The sequence below is a fragment of the Lepidochelys olivacea genome, assembly GCF_965140295.1.
Source record: "Lepidochelys olivacea isolate rLepOli2 genome assembly, chromosome: 20".
Classification (NCBI taxonomy): Eukaryota; Metazoa; Chordata; order Testudines; family Cheloniidae; genus Lepidochelys; species Lepidochelys olivacea.
In genome coordinates this window covers 16,453,314-16,470,551 of record NC_140430.1, presented here as the reverse complement: position 1 = coordinate 16,470,551, position 17,238 = coordinate 16,453,314, and the positions used below count along the sequence as shown (strand labels likewise).

General features: G+C 44.8%; 1 protein-coding gene across 5 annotated transcripts in view; it reads right to left on the bottom strand.

Moving 5' to 3' along the window:
* The window catches only part of EVI5L (ecotropic viral integration site 5 like), an 82,537-nt gene extending 68,116 nt beyond the window's left edge, over positions 1-14,421 (bottom strand). For 4 of the 5 annotated variants that reach the window (XM_084610166.1, XM_084610169.1, XM_084610170.1 and 1 more), the window contains exons 1-2: positions 14,224-14,421; positions 378-604 (exon numbers count right to left, since the gene is read on the bottom strand). In XM_084610166.1, the coding sequence (XP_084466292.1) occupies positions 378-559 (182 nt within the window). In that variant the 5' untranslated portion in view covers positions 560-604; positions 14,224-14,421. Of the gene's footprint in view, positions 1-377; positions 605-6,114; positions 6,264-14,223 lie in introns of all 5 variants that reach the window. The other variant, XM_084610167.1, reaches the window with a different exon arrangement.
* Between the last annotated feature and the right edge of the window lie 2,817 nt (positions 14,422-17,238).

Genomic DNA, 17,238 nt, shown 5'->3' with positions numbered 1-17,238 from the left:
TTCTGGCTGCAGGGGGATCTCTGAAGTGAGCTGTTGGTGGGGAGAAGGAAGCTTGCACACACTTGCCACTAGCACAAGACTGTCAGACACAATTGAGGTCTTGCTGATAGTCAGGAGTGAGGCAAAGGACTGTATGGGCCTTCCAGGCCAAGCTGTCCTTTCACCTGAAGAGGCAATCCCTCCAGGTCAGGGCTGACACACATTGCTGGAGCACTCAAGCAGTACTGTTCTTTGGTGGTTTCACGCTACGGTTCAGATACAGGTGATGACACATTGCACACTACAACATACAGAGACTCCTTGGATTATAAATTACCTCCCATCGGCCTTGGCCTCCTCAGCAACAAGGACACACTAGAACTTTAAGCTTCCCTCACCTGTTCTGTTCCTCCAGCTTTGCCAACAGCTCCAGCTCATCTGGGCTTAGGTTCTCTGAATCTGAGGTGGGGGAGCATGCTGGCGCAGAGTTGACAGAAGAAAGAGCCTCATGGGAGGAAGAGTCTGGGCTGACTGCCGGACTTGCCATCTCAGGAAGGCTGAGGGTATCAGGGATGTTCATTCGCAAAATCCACAGGAACACCCTTCAGGAAAGTCAAAGTTTCATCTGGAAGTGAAGAAGCAGCATCAATACACATGGACAGCACCAGAATCTATAGCTCCTTTATTTTAGACCTTTTCTTACCCACACTGTGTCAGTTTCAGCAGCCACTGGCTCCCCTATAGAAAACTGAATTATGCTAAATAGGGCTGTTGCTTAATCACAGTTAACTCACGCAATTAATTAAAAAAATTGTGATTAATCGCAGTTTTAAATCGCACTGTTAAACAATAGAATATCAACTGAAATTTATTAAATATTTTGGATGTTTTTCTACATTCATATATATTGTATTCTGTATTTCAGTGAAATCAAGTATATTTTTTATTACAAATATTTGCTCTGTAAAAATGAAAAGAAATAGTAATTTTCAATTCACCTCATACAAGTACTGCAGTGCAATCTCCTTTTGTGAAACTGAAAATTACAAATTGTTTTGTTTTTGAATGCAGTTATGTAACAAAAAAAAATCTATGTAAAACTTCAGCGCCTATAAGTCCACTCAGTCCTACTTCTTGTTCAGCCAATTGCTAAGACAAAACAAGTTGTTTACATTTACAGGATATAATGCCTCCCTCTTCTTATTTACAATGTCACCAGAAAGTAAGTACAGGCATTTGCATGGCACTTTTGTAGTCGGCATTGCAAGGTATTTACGTGCCAGATATGCTAAACATTTGCATGCCCCTTCATGCTTCAGACGCCATTCCAGAAGACATGCTTCCATGCTGATGACTCATTAAAAAAAATAATGTGAGCTACAGCATCCGATACAGTTGCATCTGATGAAGTGAGCTGTAGCTCACGAAAGCTTATGCTCAAATAAATTGGTTAGTCTCTAAGGTGCCACAAGTCCTCCTTTTCTTTTTGCGAATATAGACTAACATGGCTGTTACTCTGAAACCTGTCATTTTAAGAACACTTTCACTACAGATTTCACAAAATGCATAGAAGGTACCAATGTGAGATTTCTAAAGATAGCTATCGCACTGGACCCAAGGTTTAAGAATCTGAAGTGTCTTCCAAGATCTGAGAGGGACGAGGTGTGGAACATGCTTTCAGAAGTCTTAAAAGAGCAACACTCCAATGCAGAAACTACAGAATGCGAACCACCAAAAAAGAAAATCAACCTTCTGCTGGTAGTGTCTGACTCAGATTACGAAAATGAACATGCGTCGGTCTGTACTGCTTTGGATTGTTATCGAGCAGAACCCGTCATCAGCATGGAAGCAGGTCCTCTGGAATGGTGGTTGAAGCATGAAGGGATATATGAATCTTTAGTGCATCTGGCACATAAATATCTAGCGACACCGGCTACAACAGTGCAATGAGAAAACCTGTTCTCACACTCAGGTGACACTGTAAACAAGAAGCAGGCAGCATTATCTCCAGCAAATGTAAACAAACTTGTTTGTCTGAGCGAATGGCTGAACAAGAAGGGCTGAGTGGACTTTCAGGCTCTAAAATTTTACATTGTTTTATTTTTGAATACAGGTTTTTTGTGCATAATTCTACATTTGTAAATTCAACTTTAATGACAAAGAGATGCACTACAGTACTTTATTATTAGGTGAACTGAAAAATACTAGTTCTTTGGTTTTTATGGTGTAAATACTTGTAATCAAAAATAAAGTGAGCACTGTACAAGTTGTATTCTGGGTTGTAACTGAAATCAATATATTTGCAAGTGTAGAAAACATCAAAAAATATTTAAACAAACAGTATTCTATTATTGTTTAACAGTGTGATTAATCGCATGATTAAGTTTTTTAATCGCTTGACAGCCCTAATGCTAAACCAACAGGGTATTGACTGAAATGTAGATAACCTTCAACTCAGCACTCTCAGTCTAATCTCATGCCCCTTCGTTTCCATTAGGAACCGCTCAACTACCCATTGCAGAGATTCATGTCCATGTTGGCCTCATCCAATGCCTTCTGTCATGGTCTCTCCCAGGCCCAAGACTCCAGACTTTGCACCCATTGTTTGCAGTCTGTCACCATAAGGGAGCTTTTAGGGTGAGTTGAAAGGACCACATCTCTAGCAACAAACTGCCCCTTTATACAGGTTTAATTTTATGCCGTTTAAAAACCAATTTAAATAAATTGATCCAAAAGTCACAATTAAATTTAAGTCAGTTTAAAGGCTTGTCCACACAAGGAGTTATTCTGAAATATTTATTCCTGATTAACTCCATGTGTGGACACCCTTATTCTGGAATAGGAGTACCGGATTCCGAATTAGTTTCTCTGAATTGGATTAAGCTAATTTGGAATTAGGCAGTTTTACTCCAGAGTAACAGTATCCACACATGGAGTTAACCAGGAATAGTTGATCTGCTTTACATTCTCACCCTATTTCATTCTAGATTATCTTTAATAAATAGATAAATCCGGAGATTTAAGAGTATCAACTCTTGATGGCACTGGTTAAACTAAATCAGTTTTAAAAAATCATACCTATAGCTAATCTGGTGCAACTTTGAATATGGACAATGCTTTAGCACCCAGGTAGGATGTGGGCTCAGAGGGGACAGCACCTCTACTGGTGGACCTAAAGCACAATGGGTTTTTCATAGATGGCTTACACCCAAATACTAACCAGGCCTGACTCCCATTACTTGCAAGATCTGACAAGATCACAGCCCAAATTCATGTATGGCTGCAGACTATACTATCTATTTTAGGTACTTAGATGGCTCCCATTACCATAATATCTGAGTGCCCCTCAACAGTTAGCATATTTATCTTCACAACACTTCTGTGATGTAGGATAGTGTTTGCAAGCCAATTTGAATTATGTTTTTCAAGACAGAGGGAAGTCACATGCAGCTAGTTTATACTTACCCACAGCATTCCTTCCATCTAAGGATTTTGTAAATTTAACCTTTTAAAAACCTCAGTCAAGTTTCTCAGAGATGATTTGTTGGATGACAGACATAACAGCAGCCTTAGCTATGAATTAATTTATGGTTGGTGTCAGCCTTCAGGTTACTAAAATGTGGTTTAGTTTATGTATTAATACAATATTTTACAGAGGAATTCCTCCCAGGGAGGGCAAGACTAGAGTGATTGAGACAGAGCAGTCCACAGAGTCTACTTTGTGCGTCACAGCAGGAGAGTAGGGTGGGAGGAGGTATTTTTTCATGCTTTGTGTGTATATAAAAAGATCTACACTTTCCACAGTATGCATCCGATGAAGTGAGCTGTAGCTCACGAAAGCTTATGCTCAAGTAAATTGGTTAGTCTCTAAGGTGCCACAAGTACTCCTTTTCTTTTTGCGAATACAGACTAACATGGCTGTTACTCTGAAACAAACATTAGTAGCATGCAGAAGGATATTTCCTCATGCACGCATACCGTTTCTTAAGTTTGATCTCAAGCTGGCAGAGCACTGCACTTTCCAGGGACACAAACAAGGGTCACCTATCCCTTCAACCTGGACCCACTGCTCAGGTATACTTTTAAACCCTTTGTGCTGCTGTTCTTATTCTAACAAGCTTGCATCAATGTCTCCTGAGTTAACCATTGAGGGCATCCCACACAGGAACCAAGTAAGGTGCTTTGACCACAGAGTGATTGACACAGGTTTCCAAAGCTGCTCCAATAAGTCTCCCTCACATGAAATCTAAAAGAGTACACTCCACATGTAGTCAACTAACTAAGTGGCCTTTCCTCATGGCATACAGAATGTGGGGTTGGGATGGTTGGAAGGCAGGTGTGTTCGCAAGTCAAAGTGGTCTGCTGAATGAAAGAGCTGGAGGACCAGTGTACTAGTCACCACTGGGATAGATGGGGGAAGATCAGAGAACAAGGCTCTGACAGACAAATGTACCTCTCTCTGACCACTTCTAACAGTCAAGTCTTTGGCAGCCCTGACATTACAATTCCCCTGTCACTTCCTACACTTTTTTTAGGAGAAGAATACTCCTGTATCAACACTTTGTACATCCAGTACCCGTCTTAAATTTATGGCAAAAGGTACTTGCTGAAACAGGCATTGAAAACCACACATGAAGATCCAAGATGTTACACTCGGACAGAACTGCATAAGGAATGCTAGAGGGTCTCATTCTGCCCTTCCCTAACCTGCAATTTGGCTACCTCTGCCCAATTAGTAGGGTGAACGTACGTCCCATTTTGGCTGGGACAAACCATTTTTAAGCCCTATCCTGGTTGTTCCAATTTTTCTGGCAAAACTTGGCATTTATCCTGTTTGCTCTTGCCAACTGATCATCAGTTTTGCCAAAAAAGTGGGGTGCGACCTCTAGTGGGGTGCAGAGGAATGTGCGGGGGCTAGGGGGAGGGGGAGAAGAGGAGTGACAACACCAGCCCCTTGCAGGAGGAGGGCTCAGGAGAGCACCTTAACCTGGGCCGGCCCTGCACGAGCAAGTGGCAGGGAGTCTTGGGCCAGCCCCAGGCACACGGGGAAAGAAGGCCTCAGGCTGGTCCTGCACGGGGAAGCGTGTGGATGGGGTTCCCTCAGGCCGGCCTGTGGTATGTCCTGTTTTCCCTTTGGGAAAATATGGTCACCCTACCGATTAGGGTGAAGAGTCTGGCACACTGAGCTCAACTTGAGAAGACCAATAGAGTATACCAATACCTCAGGAAAGACAGACATCACAATACTGAAAAGTTTTAGTAAGTACAGTGGGTTCATAATAGAACTTAGAGTACAGAAGGCAACAAAGGTGCCCAGTATATTGTTTTCATACTGGGGATAAAGCACTGAAATAAGACCAAGGAGGCTGGTATATTACACTGAAGCATCAGGTCTGTAGCACTGAGATACACCTAAAACAGTGGCAGACCCTGGTGGGCAGAGGGGACCTAAGCATCAATTTCTGCTGAGCACAAACACTCATTAAAAACAAACAACCACCACACACCCCCCCTCAACAAACACACACACATATCCCTCTGATTTGCACAGGTGCTGTGCAGCCACAGCTCCCACGGAATTCAGTGAAAGCTGCAGGTGCTCAGTGCTTCTGAAAATCAGGTCACAAGGCTTTTAGCTTGCATTTATTGCTGAGAACCTTCCAAAAGTGAACCCATACAGGGCTGTTTCCCTGAGACTACAAGCAGAGATATGGTACCTCTCTCGCTCCCCATTGCTTTCTAAACAAGTGAAATTAACAAGACTCATCCTAGTTTCACCATAGTTGTTCTAGGCAGCCAGGAAACTGACAAGGATGTAAAGTTAAAACTTAGGCTGCTGTAACTGCAAGCAGTGATACTATTTGTGACGGACAACCATCCCCCTTCACCCCCACCCAGAAAAACCCAACACCACAGAGGCTGGAGGAAGGATAGAATAGGAGACCCCCTCCACCCCTGTATTTAGAAGGCTTTGGAGTGTGGGTGGAAGGGGAAAGAGTTCATCTCTTCCAGGAGCTTGGGATCTGTGCAGAGAAGAGAAGCAAGAGGCTTCAAAAACTGGTATAGCTATCATCCAAGGGCAATGAAAAATAAAGATGTATAAAAACAATAAATAAAAAGAGTATGGGGGGTCACCTTGGAAGGAACTCCCCTCCAGTAGCTGGAAGTGGTGGAGTAGAGCTTCTCAGTTAGACACTGATTCTGGACTTAACTGGTGCCTCGATCTTTTGTAACAACCTCTGTCCAGTAACGTGTAGTCCTCTAGAAATCCACCATGCCTTGTCCTAGTTATGATAATAGGGCTGATTAATCAATGTGATAAATGATTATGCAGGCTTCTACTAATTTTATAGCTATTAGTCAGCTGCAAACATGTAACATGTGCTTCAATTTCTCCCCCGTTCCCTTAATACAGGAAGGGTATGACATGTTCTTATAAATCTCAGCCTCATTTATTTGCTGACACCAGCAGGGCATTACTGTAAAATTACAACTATTATCCACAGACTGGAAGCACCATGTCTGAAAAATGCAGCAAAGTTAATTTTACCACTGTGAACAATGCAGCTAGCTCTGCCTGTTTTAACAGACCCAGACACTTTTAAAAGGGAACATTTTCTAGTGCTTATTAATAAGTGATCCCTTATCCTTCCTGGATTAATTGAGCATTATTTTACTCCCAGCTCTTCTGAGCATCCCTGTTACAACAGGCAACTGGCAGCTATGTGCAGGTTTGGATCCGAGGAAGAGGCACTGACAAGGTACACTGTAGCAATCAGTGCCACAATCCTGCTTCTCATTCGTAGATCTACAAAGGTTTCACTGCAAACACGCTTGCTGGGTGTGATGTGTTTGATCATCTCTTCCCTGTCACTATGCAAAAATGCCTGTGCCATTGTACATTTCTCAGTCTTCTTCCGGGGAGGAGCTCAAAGAGCAAATCTGGTTTAACAGCTTCTAATAACAATGGAAATTATACAGGACACCAAAAACTCTTCATAAAATTGTACCCACTCATGTTTGTAATCAATTGAACATGTTTCCATATGAACTCTGAATAATAATGATCACTACACAATTCACTGCTATAAAAATGGGCATTATGCAAGGAGTATGATTAGCTGATAGATTCTAGCACAGCATGTAGCTGGTTATAAATCAGAGGTCAGGACTCATTAGCTAATTGTTTATAACATTAATAAAGTATGTTTTGTTACAAGTAACAACACTTTGAGAAGGACAGGTATAAGCAGATACCTGCACTGCTCAAGAGGTGTGGTTGAAAAGGCTTCACCTTCAGCCTTACAGGATAGTATAAGGCCATAAGAAAACAGGAACACATGACAAAGGCAACCTGAAAACCAAATCAATCATGACATTTCAAAAGCTTCAGGGCTACATTGGGAATGGCACTGAGCTTGCAGGGCCCTAATTTGATTTCTGGCACAAGAGGGTGCCTATTGCTAATAAGGCAACCTGCAGTAACTATCAGTGAACAAAACAGTAACAAATGTTATAAACAGCTCTGAGATGAGAGGAAAAACAACCAAACCACCCTGAGAAACAGGGTTTTGGAAGACAAGATATTTTTAGTAATTAACATTCCTTATTTACCTGCATCAAGTTTAATTCAATCTCAATGCAAACCAGATGCCATCAGAATAAGTGACTGCCTATTGTGAAAGATGCTTGCTTAGGTCTACTTCAAGAAGGATTAAGCTGTGCTATAATTTTAAGTTGTCAGAAAACTGACTATCCTAGTAGGGAGCAGCATTTCATACAGCTTCCATCCCTTCATCAGAAGGAAAGTGGGCACACTAAACAGACTAAAAACCTGGAACAGCCAGACAGAAAGAGTGGATAAGACAGACAACACCTGATAATAACTTAAAGTTATTTCAGTTTGGAATATCGTGTTAACATGCCGTTAGGTTAATAGTTCTGAAGTTCAGCAAAGTTTAACCAAAACATTCAAGTCTAAAGGGCATAGCTACTCGGCCCTAGGAGGCAGATGGGAATTAAATTGTTAACAGAAGTGGCTGCATTATAAGGGACTGGTTAGTGAGTAGCTTTTTTTTTTTTTAAAAGGAAAAAATCCCAAGACCTAGATTAAGGTTGAGCAATTCTGCTTCCAACTCCATGATCTGCTTCCGACTGGTGCCGTACAACTGACACTAGTCTTGCCCCATTGCACCGTTAAGATTTTCTGTGAATTATTACATTCTATCATCAAAAATAATTTAAGCAGAAGTGCCATATTGAAGACTTCACAGACCTCTCTGTGAAGTCTTCAATATCATTTACAGGGAAAATATCACTTCACTACCATCTGTGGTTCTGTGATGCTTAAGAAATAATAGTCTTGAAGTAAACTTTCATAGATTCAGCCAGCCTATAAGATCTTCCTCAAATTGTCTTGAGCAGATCTTATTTTTATATCTATAGGGAACAAAACACACATTTTCAGAAGCAAGTATCGCCTATACTGGGACTGTAATTTTAAACACACATCCTCCTTGCTCTTATTAATATCACCAGCAGAAACCTTTGCTGAAACCTTAAGGAATGTCCCAAATTTTGCTTCATTCTGAAACAAAACCAAGGTTCTACTTTAAAATCATTAACATTTTTTGGAAGGGATAAACATTTAGCAGCTTTCCAAAAAGCAATTGGAAGCAAAAACCAGCATTATCCTTAACATAAGACATAGCCTTGTTTTATTTTACACACACCCACACCTTTCTGATAACATGCTTAAAATTCACTGTAATGCTTAGAGTTCTACAGTGGAGTAATGACATCTACTAAAAACATGAGTCCAGTGGACTAGTATACAGCTGCCAAGATACAGTATTTATCATATAGACTTTTTCACCTTTTGTACAAAAGAAATTTCCCTCTAATTTTCCACCATGGGACAGGGAAGGACATCAAAACTCTATAGCTTGGGGTATGCCAAGATTAAAAGGCTACTGGTTTATTCATACCAGTGCAGTTAACCATTAGGAGCGAATCACCCACAATTGCAGCAGTTAATTCAGTACCTGGCTGAGTTATCACATGTTCAGGCAAGGAGGAGGATAAGAAAGAAATTAATATAATAAACCCTTCATTTTAGTAGGACTGTCCAATCCACATATCTAACATTGCCACAAGTGCTCGAAGATTAAAAAACCACTTTGTTCTTCCTAGCTCTGAAGTTTACAGGGTCTTAATTTAGCAGCTCTACATCATCCAAGATGTAGGCTCCTCTAGGTCGCTGGTTCAAATCCATTTCTGAGGGTGGTGGGAGTTTTAGAAGCACCATGGGATTCAGACAGGTAGTTTGAGGACTCGTGACATTCTCATTTGGGGGTGTGAATCTGGTTTCTGACCCAGGGGAAAGACAACTCATGTTTGTCATTCACTAGAGTCATTCCACTTTTTAATGAGCCTCAAAATAATATCTAAACAATGGGCAATCTTAAATGCTATAGTAAAATCTATATTTCTGCAGAGGGATACGATGGCAGCCCTAGGTCTGAGTTTTCTTGCTTTTATTAGTTTAACTGAGACTGTATCCAGTGTTAAACAGCTCATGCAACAATGCTGATATCAGACACAGAAGCAGCTCTAGTAATATGACTAAATGTTAGCATTATGACTATGTTAGACTTTCCAGGCAAAAACTCAGTGACCTCTACGGTGCAAGAATCTTCTTCACTTCAGTGGGAGTTCTGAGTAACAACATGCCAAAAAGTATAGGGGGAAAAAAAAATCAGAACACACCATCAGTGTCATCATTCAAAGCCTTACCATTGCACAGGAGCCTTGCAAGGTGCTAAAATACCACAGTTCAGACACAGTAGAATTATACAGCTAGGACAGCTACTCTGATGGCATAATCCCTATTAATCAAATTGCCATCAATGCCCCCAAACCTCCCAAGTTGTAGGAGGTCTTAGAGGACTCAGTGAGCAACAGGTCTTGAACTCTAAAGCTCAAAGGTTTTCTCTTCAGGGCAGCTGCAAGATGCATTGGTGCAAACAGCATGTGGTGAAACTAAATTGAATTGGTGCTGTAAAAACTGTCCTTTAAGACAACCACCTAAGTAGCCAATGAACAGTCTACCACCTAACACACTGAATCAAAAGTCTTTCCTTCCCAATTTCATTTTGCACGATGCATTTTCAACACAGATCATCAGTCTTTGTATGTATGCAAATATCTCATTGTGCTAAGCATCTCACAAGTATAGGCAATCCAATTTCAATAACTTTCCTGGCATGACAAATCATAAGAGTGTTGCTAGAGTCAATATATCTGGACTCCAGATATAGGTCAGTTTAAAAAGAACACCTTTAAATATACATTTTATAACATTAGAATGATGTAATGTTGCTAATATACTTCAGAAAAACTTCAAGGTCATAAGAAACCCTTAGTTCTCAGTCTTTGGCTGCCAGTATTTACCAAAGAATCTATTACTCCCAAGCACACCTATAAAGTCCCATTGAGATCAATGCCACAGGCAACCCAGGGCTTTATTACTTTATTACTGAATGTTAAAGTAAATATTGCTTTAAAGGGCAAGTGTCAAGTCTATTAGGTCTGAAATTATATTGGCTAATTGTCCTGGATCTTGCATGATGAACCCACACATGTACATGTCACATCTCCTCTTCTGAGAGCCATAGCAAGCCACTAGGGCCCTATAATTTCAAAGAATCTTGCACTCTAATGTGGACAGCAGAGAAGGACGGATGGTAAAACTCATGCCTACAAGCCAGAGCAAGTTCAATGCTCTAGGATTTTTTGAAGTTGGCTACCCAACAGAGAAACTGGGTTTCATCCCAACTTGTGGCTCTTCTTTTGGATGGTAATAAAAGTATTGGAGAGCACTGGCTATTTCCCCACCCATCCCCAAATTAAATTTTTGTAGACTGACATGTTCAAAGGCATTTCAGGGTTTTAAGCAACCGAATCCTTGTCAGTGGGAATTGGGTACCAAGCTTCTTTAGCCTCCTTTACAAATCAGAAACTTAAATGTTATTGGGTTTTTCTGGAGGGTCGGGGATGTTTTTTGATACATGAAATTTTCAGCACACTTTTCTAAAGTTTCCTAAAACAAAAATGTTGCCATAGGAAAAATTCACAAATGGACATAAGATTCAACTACTAAGCGGAAAAAGAATTTTGTTTCAAATATAAAGTTGTTTTTCCATTGGATATCCCAACTGCAAAACCAGGTCCATTGATAATTTACAATTGGAAAGGTCTTTGTCAACAGTATGTATGTCATGTATTAGATTGATGGGACTTCATATCTTGGCTGTTTCACATTAATATACTTCTTGATACTTAGAGTGTAAGAAATAAAGCATGGTTAAGAGAAACTCCACAACCATGGATCAAAAATTTTCCCTCTTCTGCTCACTAGTTCAGGAAGGATATCTGGAAGCATTAACTGATCCTGGAAACCTTGATACCAGTTGACCAAAAAAAGTCATATCGTTCAAATGATCTTTTCTTTCCACTTCAATTTTGACATGATTTCAGCAGCTGACATCTCAGTCTCCAATGTCAGCGGGTCAGTTATACTACTTGAAGGCTGAGACACCAAGCTACTTCCAAATGGTAAATGACACCAGTTTCTAACTGTTAAGGCCCCATCTATTTTACAGAAGTTAGTACTCATTTTTTTGGAACTGTGTATGAATTAGCGTAAACTAGCTTCTGGCACTTTTACTATATCAGCTAATCTTGCTGGAGGTGTCTGTATTATGGAAAAGATGCTTTAGGCCTTGTCTACAAGAACAATTAGCTGAAATGGCACGCTAGTGGCCTAAAGCACTCTAACCAACTACTAACAAGCATCAGCAGGATGTATGCTGACAGACTGTGGCAGGCTAGCGTGGGACAGATTCATACCCTATTTTACCACAAATAAATTGTTTGTGTAGACGAGCTCTTAGTGTAAATAGCCTGCCAGCTGCCAACACCATTTTATGCATTCTGTTCATGAGACCTGCCCACAGCAAGTCTGAGCAATAGTTTTCAAAGCCATGCTGGCAGCGGAGGGTTGTCTACAATAGAGCATTTAACATTATTAGCACTGATGGAGATGAACTTCCAATGCCATAGTCAAAGTTCACAGTGTGCATTTATGAAAGGGTGGTAAAATTACTTAAAGCCCCATCTACCCAAATGCTTGTGTCACTGCTGAAAAATGGGTATCAGTTTTCCAAGTGCAGAAGCACCCTAGTTGCTCCTGAGACAGTGGCTGCTAAAATCCTATCTAAAGTCAAGTGGAGAACGACACCACAGGATGGTGATCAAAATAATTTGATTTTTTAAAAGGTGCCAGTAAGTTGCAACTTGGGCTGACAACAAAGGTTTTATATCCTTGAGAAGTTTTCCATTGGTACCTAGTCTGGTGCATGTGCAAGATCTCAGACTAGCAGTGCTTTCTTTGCATTGATCCAGGACTGACTAAAGCAAGTCCCAGGGACACCAAAAATCAACCTAATTTTCATTCCCTGCAAGCAACCTACTAAGCAGTTAAACATCTGGGCCATTTTGAGGCATTTTCTTTCTACAAGCAAATCAGTCACAGCAGAGATCCTCCTCTTCGTAATTTAGCCATTTTGGGCATACTGAATAGGCAAAAATTAAACCCGAAGATTGGAGCATTTAACACCATTTTGGCAATCTTTCATTCGAAGGCAGTCAGTTGGCAGTGTATTTTTTAAAAGTTATCTCAAGAGGGACAAGCTGTGTCCAAGGTTTCTACCCCAGTTACTAAACCCCACTAAAAATGAACACAATGGGCACAATAACAAACCTTCAGCTATAGCACAATTCAGTGGATGCTGCCACTACACTTGCCAAGTGATATCCAGTTAGACCAGAGGTTCTCAAATTTTTTTTTTTTAGCTCCCCTCCCAACATACTATAAAAACGCCATGGCCCACTTGTGCCACAATAACTGTTTTTTCTGCATATAAAAGCCAGGAATGGTGTTAGGGGGTAGCAGGCAGGGCAATTGCCTGGGGCCCCATGCCACAGGGGTTCCCACAAAGCCACATTGTTCAGGCTTCAGCCCCATGCGGTGGGGCTTTAGTGTTCTGTCCTTGGTCCCAGCGAGTCTAATGCTAGCCCTGCTTGGAGGCCCCCCTGAAATCTGCTTGAGGCACCCTAGGGGGCCCTGGACCCTTGGTTAAGAACTACTGAGTTAGACCTTGAGACAATCCTCATGTCTGCGCTGGGTTCAGCACAGCCATCAACTAAGGGATTTTGGATACTGGCCTAACAACAGGCCAAAAAAGGAGCAAGGCCCACGCAAGAGCTAGAACTGGGGAGTGAATATCTCAGTTTCGGCAGCAGATACCATTTCAGAAAAGGAGGCAAAGGGAGGGCTCCTTCTAGAACAGACTAGGATATCACTTGGCAGGTGTAGTGGCAGCATCCACTGAATTGTGCTATAACTGAAGGTTTGATTCCCTGGCCTAGATTTCACATTTTTTTAACCCAGAAGAAGATGGTAGCTGCTGGGATTGGGACACAGAGAGACACAGCTTCAGTGGCCAGGAGCTGGTGATGTGCCAGTGCGTGCTGAAGGCAGATGTGCCAGCTTCTACCATCTTTCCCCTGGAAAGAGAGGGGATCTGGCACTCTCCCTTCCCTACGCCCATCTCACAGGGATATGAGGGGCTGTGGGACGGGGGTAACACTGCGCAGGGGCTGTGGGACAGGGGTAACACTGCGCCTGGGGGAATAGGGCATATGTGAAATCCTCCTGGGGGTTGGGGGAAAAGGAGGGCACTAGGGGAACAGGGAATATCCACGCCTCTGGGCAAGAGACCAGGCACTCCCTAGAGGGGAGGGGGGTTACAGATGCCACTCACCGAGCTGGGAGAGGAGGGGGAGCCCGAGGCAGGAGGGGTTTGGTTTGGGGGTCAGGGTGAATCACTCCTATCCCAGGGCAGGCTGGGCGAAGGAGCAGCTGGTTGGGAGGGGGCTCGCCGTGGCTGGGGGTGGCAGGTGGAGTCTGGGAGCAGACGCCCCCCCTCCATCTTTCTGACGGGGATTCGGGGGGGGGGGAGGGTAGCCGGACCCAACCAGGCTGGAGCGGGGAGCAGGCACCCCGCCGGGCAGGGTGGGCCCCACCCCGCACACACGGGGATCAGGGTGTCTGGATGGGGGAAGGGCACTGGGAACCAGCCGTCCCCGGGCTGGGGGGAGGCCCCCGGCTGCTCCTCCTACCTGCGCGGCGCTGCCATAGCGGCTCCCCAGCCTCCTCCTCAGGGGGGCGGGGGACCGAACCCCGCGGGCGCGGGCGCGGGCCCGGCCTCCTCTCCCCGAGTCACCGCATGAACGGGGGCGGGGGCGCCGGGCTCCGCAGCGGCCATGGAACCGCCACCTCCCCCGCCGGCTGCCCAGACCAGGCGGGCGGACAGACTGACTGACTGACTGACAGGCAGGCAGCTCCGCCCTCCTCCCCGCCCCCTCGCCCCGCTACCCAATCCCGCCCCGAGAAGGTACACTCTGAGCCCGCCTACCGAGCCACATCCTCCAATCGGAGCTCAGGGCTGGGAACAGACCCGTATCCACACCCACCAGCAGTCGGCGAGGGAATGAACTGCGGTTCCGAGAGGAGAAGGGTGGAGTGGGGGCGGGGATATAAGCCACGCCTATTAAACGATTAACCAATAGCCACCGTGAATAGTTAATGGACAAGACTTCCCACCCATTACGTTGAAAAAGACGTTGAGTGGCAGGACACAGGGGGCAGGACTCTCCTTGTTGCAGAGACCAATAGAAATCGCAAGAGGTATTGATAGACAGGTCTCTTCACCTATCAAGTGCAGAAAAGCTTTGGTGTGACATGCTTTGTGATGGAAGACAATAATCCCCACCTCTTGCTCCCAGGGCCAATAGGTTAGCAGTCTAGCTTTGATTGACAGGTAACTAAACGGATCAGTTACAGGAAGGTTTCGCAGTGGCAGCTCGGCAAACCAATGGATTGTGAAGACCGAGCCGTCCAGGTCTGTCGCGGCCCTCTGAGCTGGAGAAGAGTTCTAATTGGTAGAGAGCAGGAGACGGACAAGGCTCTCAACCTATGGGGCGTCGAGTAGCTGGAGTCGCGTTACTGAAGGGAATTTTGCCTTGCTTTAGTTACCTTTCACCAGGCGGAGCCAAGCGCAGGAAGTGGGGGGAGAGGCTGGAGGAGAAACGTTGAGGGAGGGGTCCATGGGGGGTTGCCAGGGGGTTCCCAGGGAGAACTGGGGGAGGGGGCCTGAAGGGTTGCCGGGGGGTTAGGGAGCATTGGGAGAGGGGGCCTGAGGGGTGGCAGGGGGTTCCCAGGGAGCCCTGGGGGAGGGGGCCTGAGGGGTGGCAGGGGGTTAGGGAGCATTGGGAGAGGGGGCCTGAGGGGTGGCAGGGGGTTCCCAGGGAGCCCTGGGGGAGGGGGCCTGAAGGGTTGCCGGGGGGTTAGGGAGCATTGGGAGAGGGGGCCTGAGGGGTGGCAGGGGGTTCCCAGGGAGAACTGGGGGAGGGGGCCTGAGGGGTTGCCAGGGGGTTAGGGAGCATTGGGAGAGGGGGGCCTTGCGGGGTTGCCAGGGGGTTCCCAGGGAGCCCTGGGGGAGGGGGCCTGAGGGGTGGCAGGGGGTTAGGGAGCATTGGGAGAGGGGGCCTGAGGGGTGGCAGGGGGTTCCCAGGGAGCCCTGGGGGAGGGGGCCTGAGGGGTGGCAGGGGGTTAGGGAGCATTGGGAGAGGGGGCCTGAGGGGTGGCAGGGGGTTCCCAGGGAGCTTTGGTGGAGGGGGCACTTAGGGGTGGCAGGGGGTTAGGGAGCATTGGGGGAGGGGCCCCCGAGGAGTTGGCAGGGGGTTCCCAGAGAGCATGGGGGATCCCCAAGGAGCCCATAGGGGATTGGCTCAGGAGTGTCAGGCCCCCAAGCATTTCCTCAGCCCTTTCTCTCCTGACACAACCTTATTTCTGCCCTCTAACTAGCAACAGTTGGTCAGTTGTGAAGCAATGCTATGTATGAGCTTAAATTGCACCCCATTCCATTGCCCTGAAACTTCACAGCCCCTTAGCCCCAACCCTGGCCCCCTTTTGGCTCATTATGTCTCAGCCCATCAGCAGAACATGTCCCCAAAGGAATGGTGCAATGTGGAGCACACTAAGATTCTGCTGCTCTGGATGAATGGACAGGACTCCTGATTTTGTGTGGAGGTGGACTCAGAGACAGTGACGCTGGCAGCATGGCTGAGAGCCAGGTAACATTGCAAAATTAGAGGGAAAAAAGTGTGGTGTGACCAAGGCAATAGAGTCCTGGATTCACTTCCTGGCTTTGCCACCATCTTCTTCTGTCACCTTGAACAAGTGTCTTATTTCTTCACATGGCTCAATTGCTCATCGAAACTTTGGGATGATCGTGGTACTTCTGTAGCTCCCCAAAGTGTTGTGATACTTATCACAGTGTTACAGATGGACAATTAAGATACAGGGAGAACAAGTAAAACTGGGTACTCTAATTTCACACGTGATGAACGATGGAATTTTGGTTTTTTTTTAATGATTCCTATGTGTGCCTTCATTTCCTTTTATGCTTTGCATTGCTGTGCATGGAATATGTAAAGGGTTAAAAGCTGCTCTTAGGGCAAAGGAGGAGACATGAGGCATTTGTATAACTGTCGGGGTTGGTATGAATGGGTTGTTAAAGGACTGGTTGAAACCAGCCCCTATCAATGGAGAATCCAGAAAGACAGTGGGAAAGGGAACCCCAAGGACTGAACAGTGGATACCTATCCCTGGGAAAATCCTTCAAGCAGAACATGTGAACTCATCATGGGTCTGCAGGAGGAAGACAGTGGACCAAGATATGTCAGGAGGACAGGATAAGAGCTGGCCTTTGGGAGAAATACGGCAGCTCTCACCTAGGACTGAAAGAGAAAGAGAGACAAAGGGACAGAGAGATAGATAGAGAGGAAACCAAGATTGTTCCTTCAGTAGCATGACTCAAGTGAACGCTGGCTTGGCCAGTATGAACTGTGTCTTAATCTTTGCTTTTCTTTACTAACCTAAGGACTTCTCCATGCTGCTTTCCAGCTAACTTATAAACTTTATTCTGTTTTGAAAAGGCTGCCTAGTGTCACTGCAAATACTTGCTGAGGTATATGACCCCTGTAGAGGGCAAAATGTCTTAGCACAGGAATCTATCTCAGTTGGACTCACTGGGGTCCACAGGCTCAGTCTCAGAGGCTGTGAGACTGCAT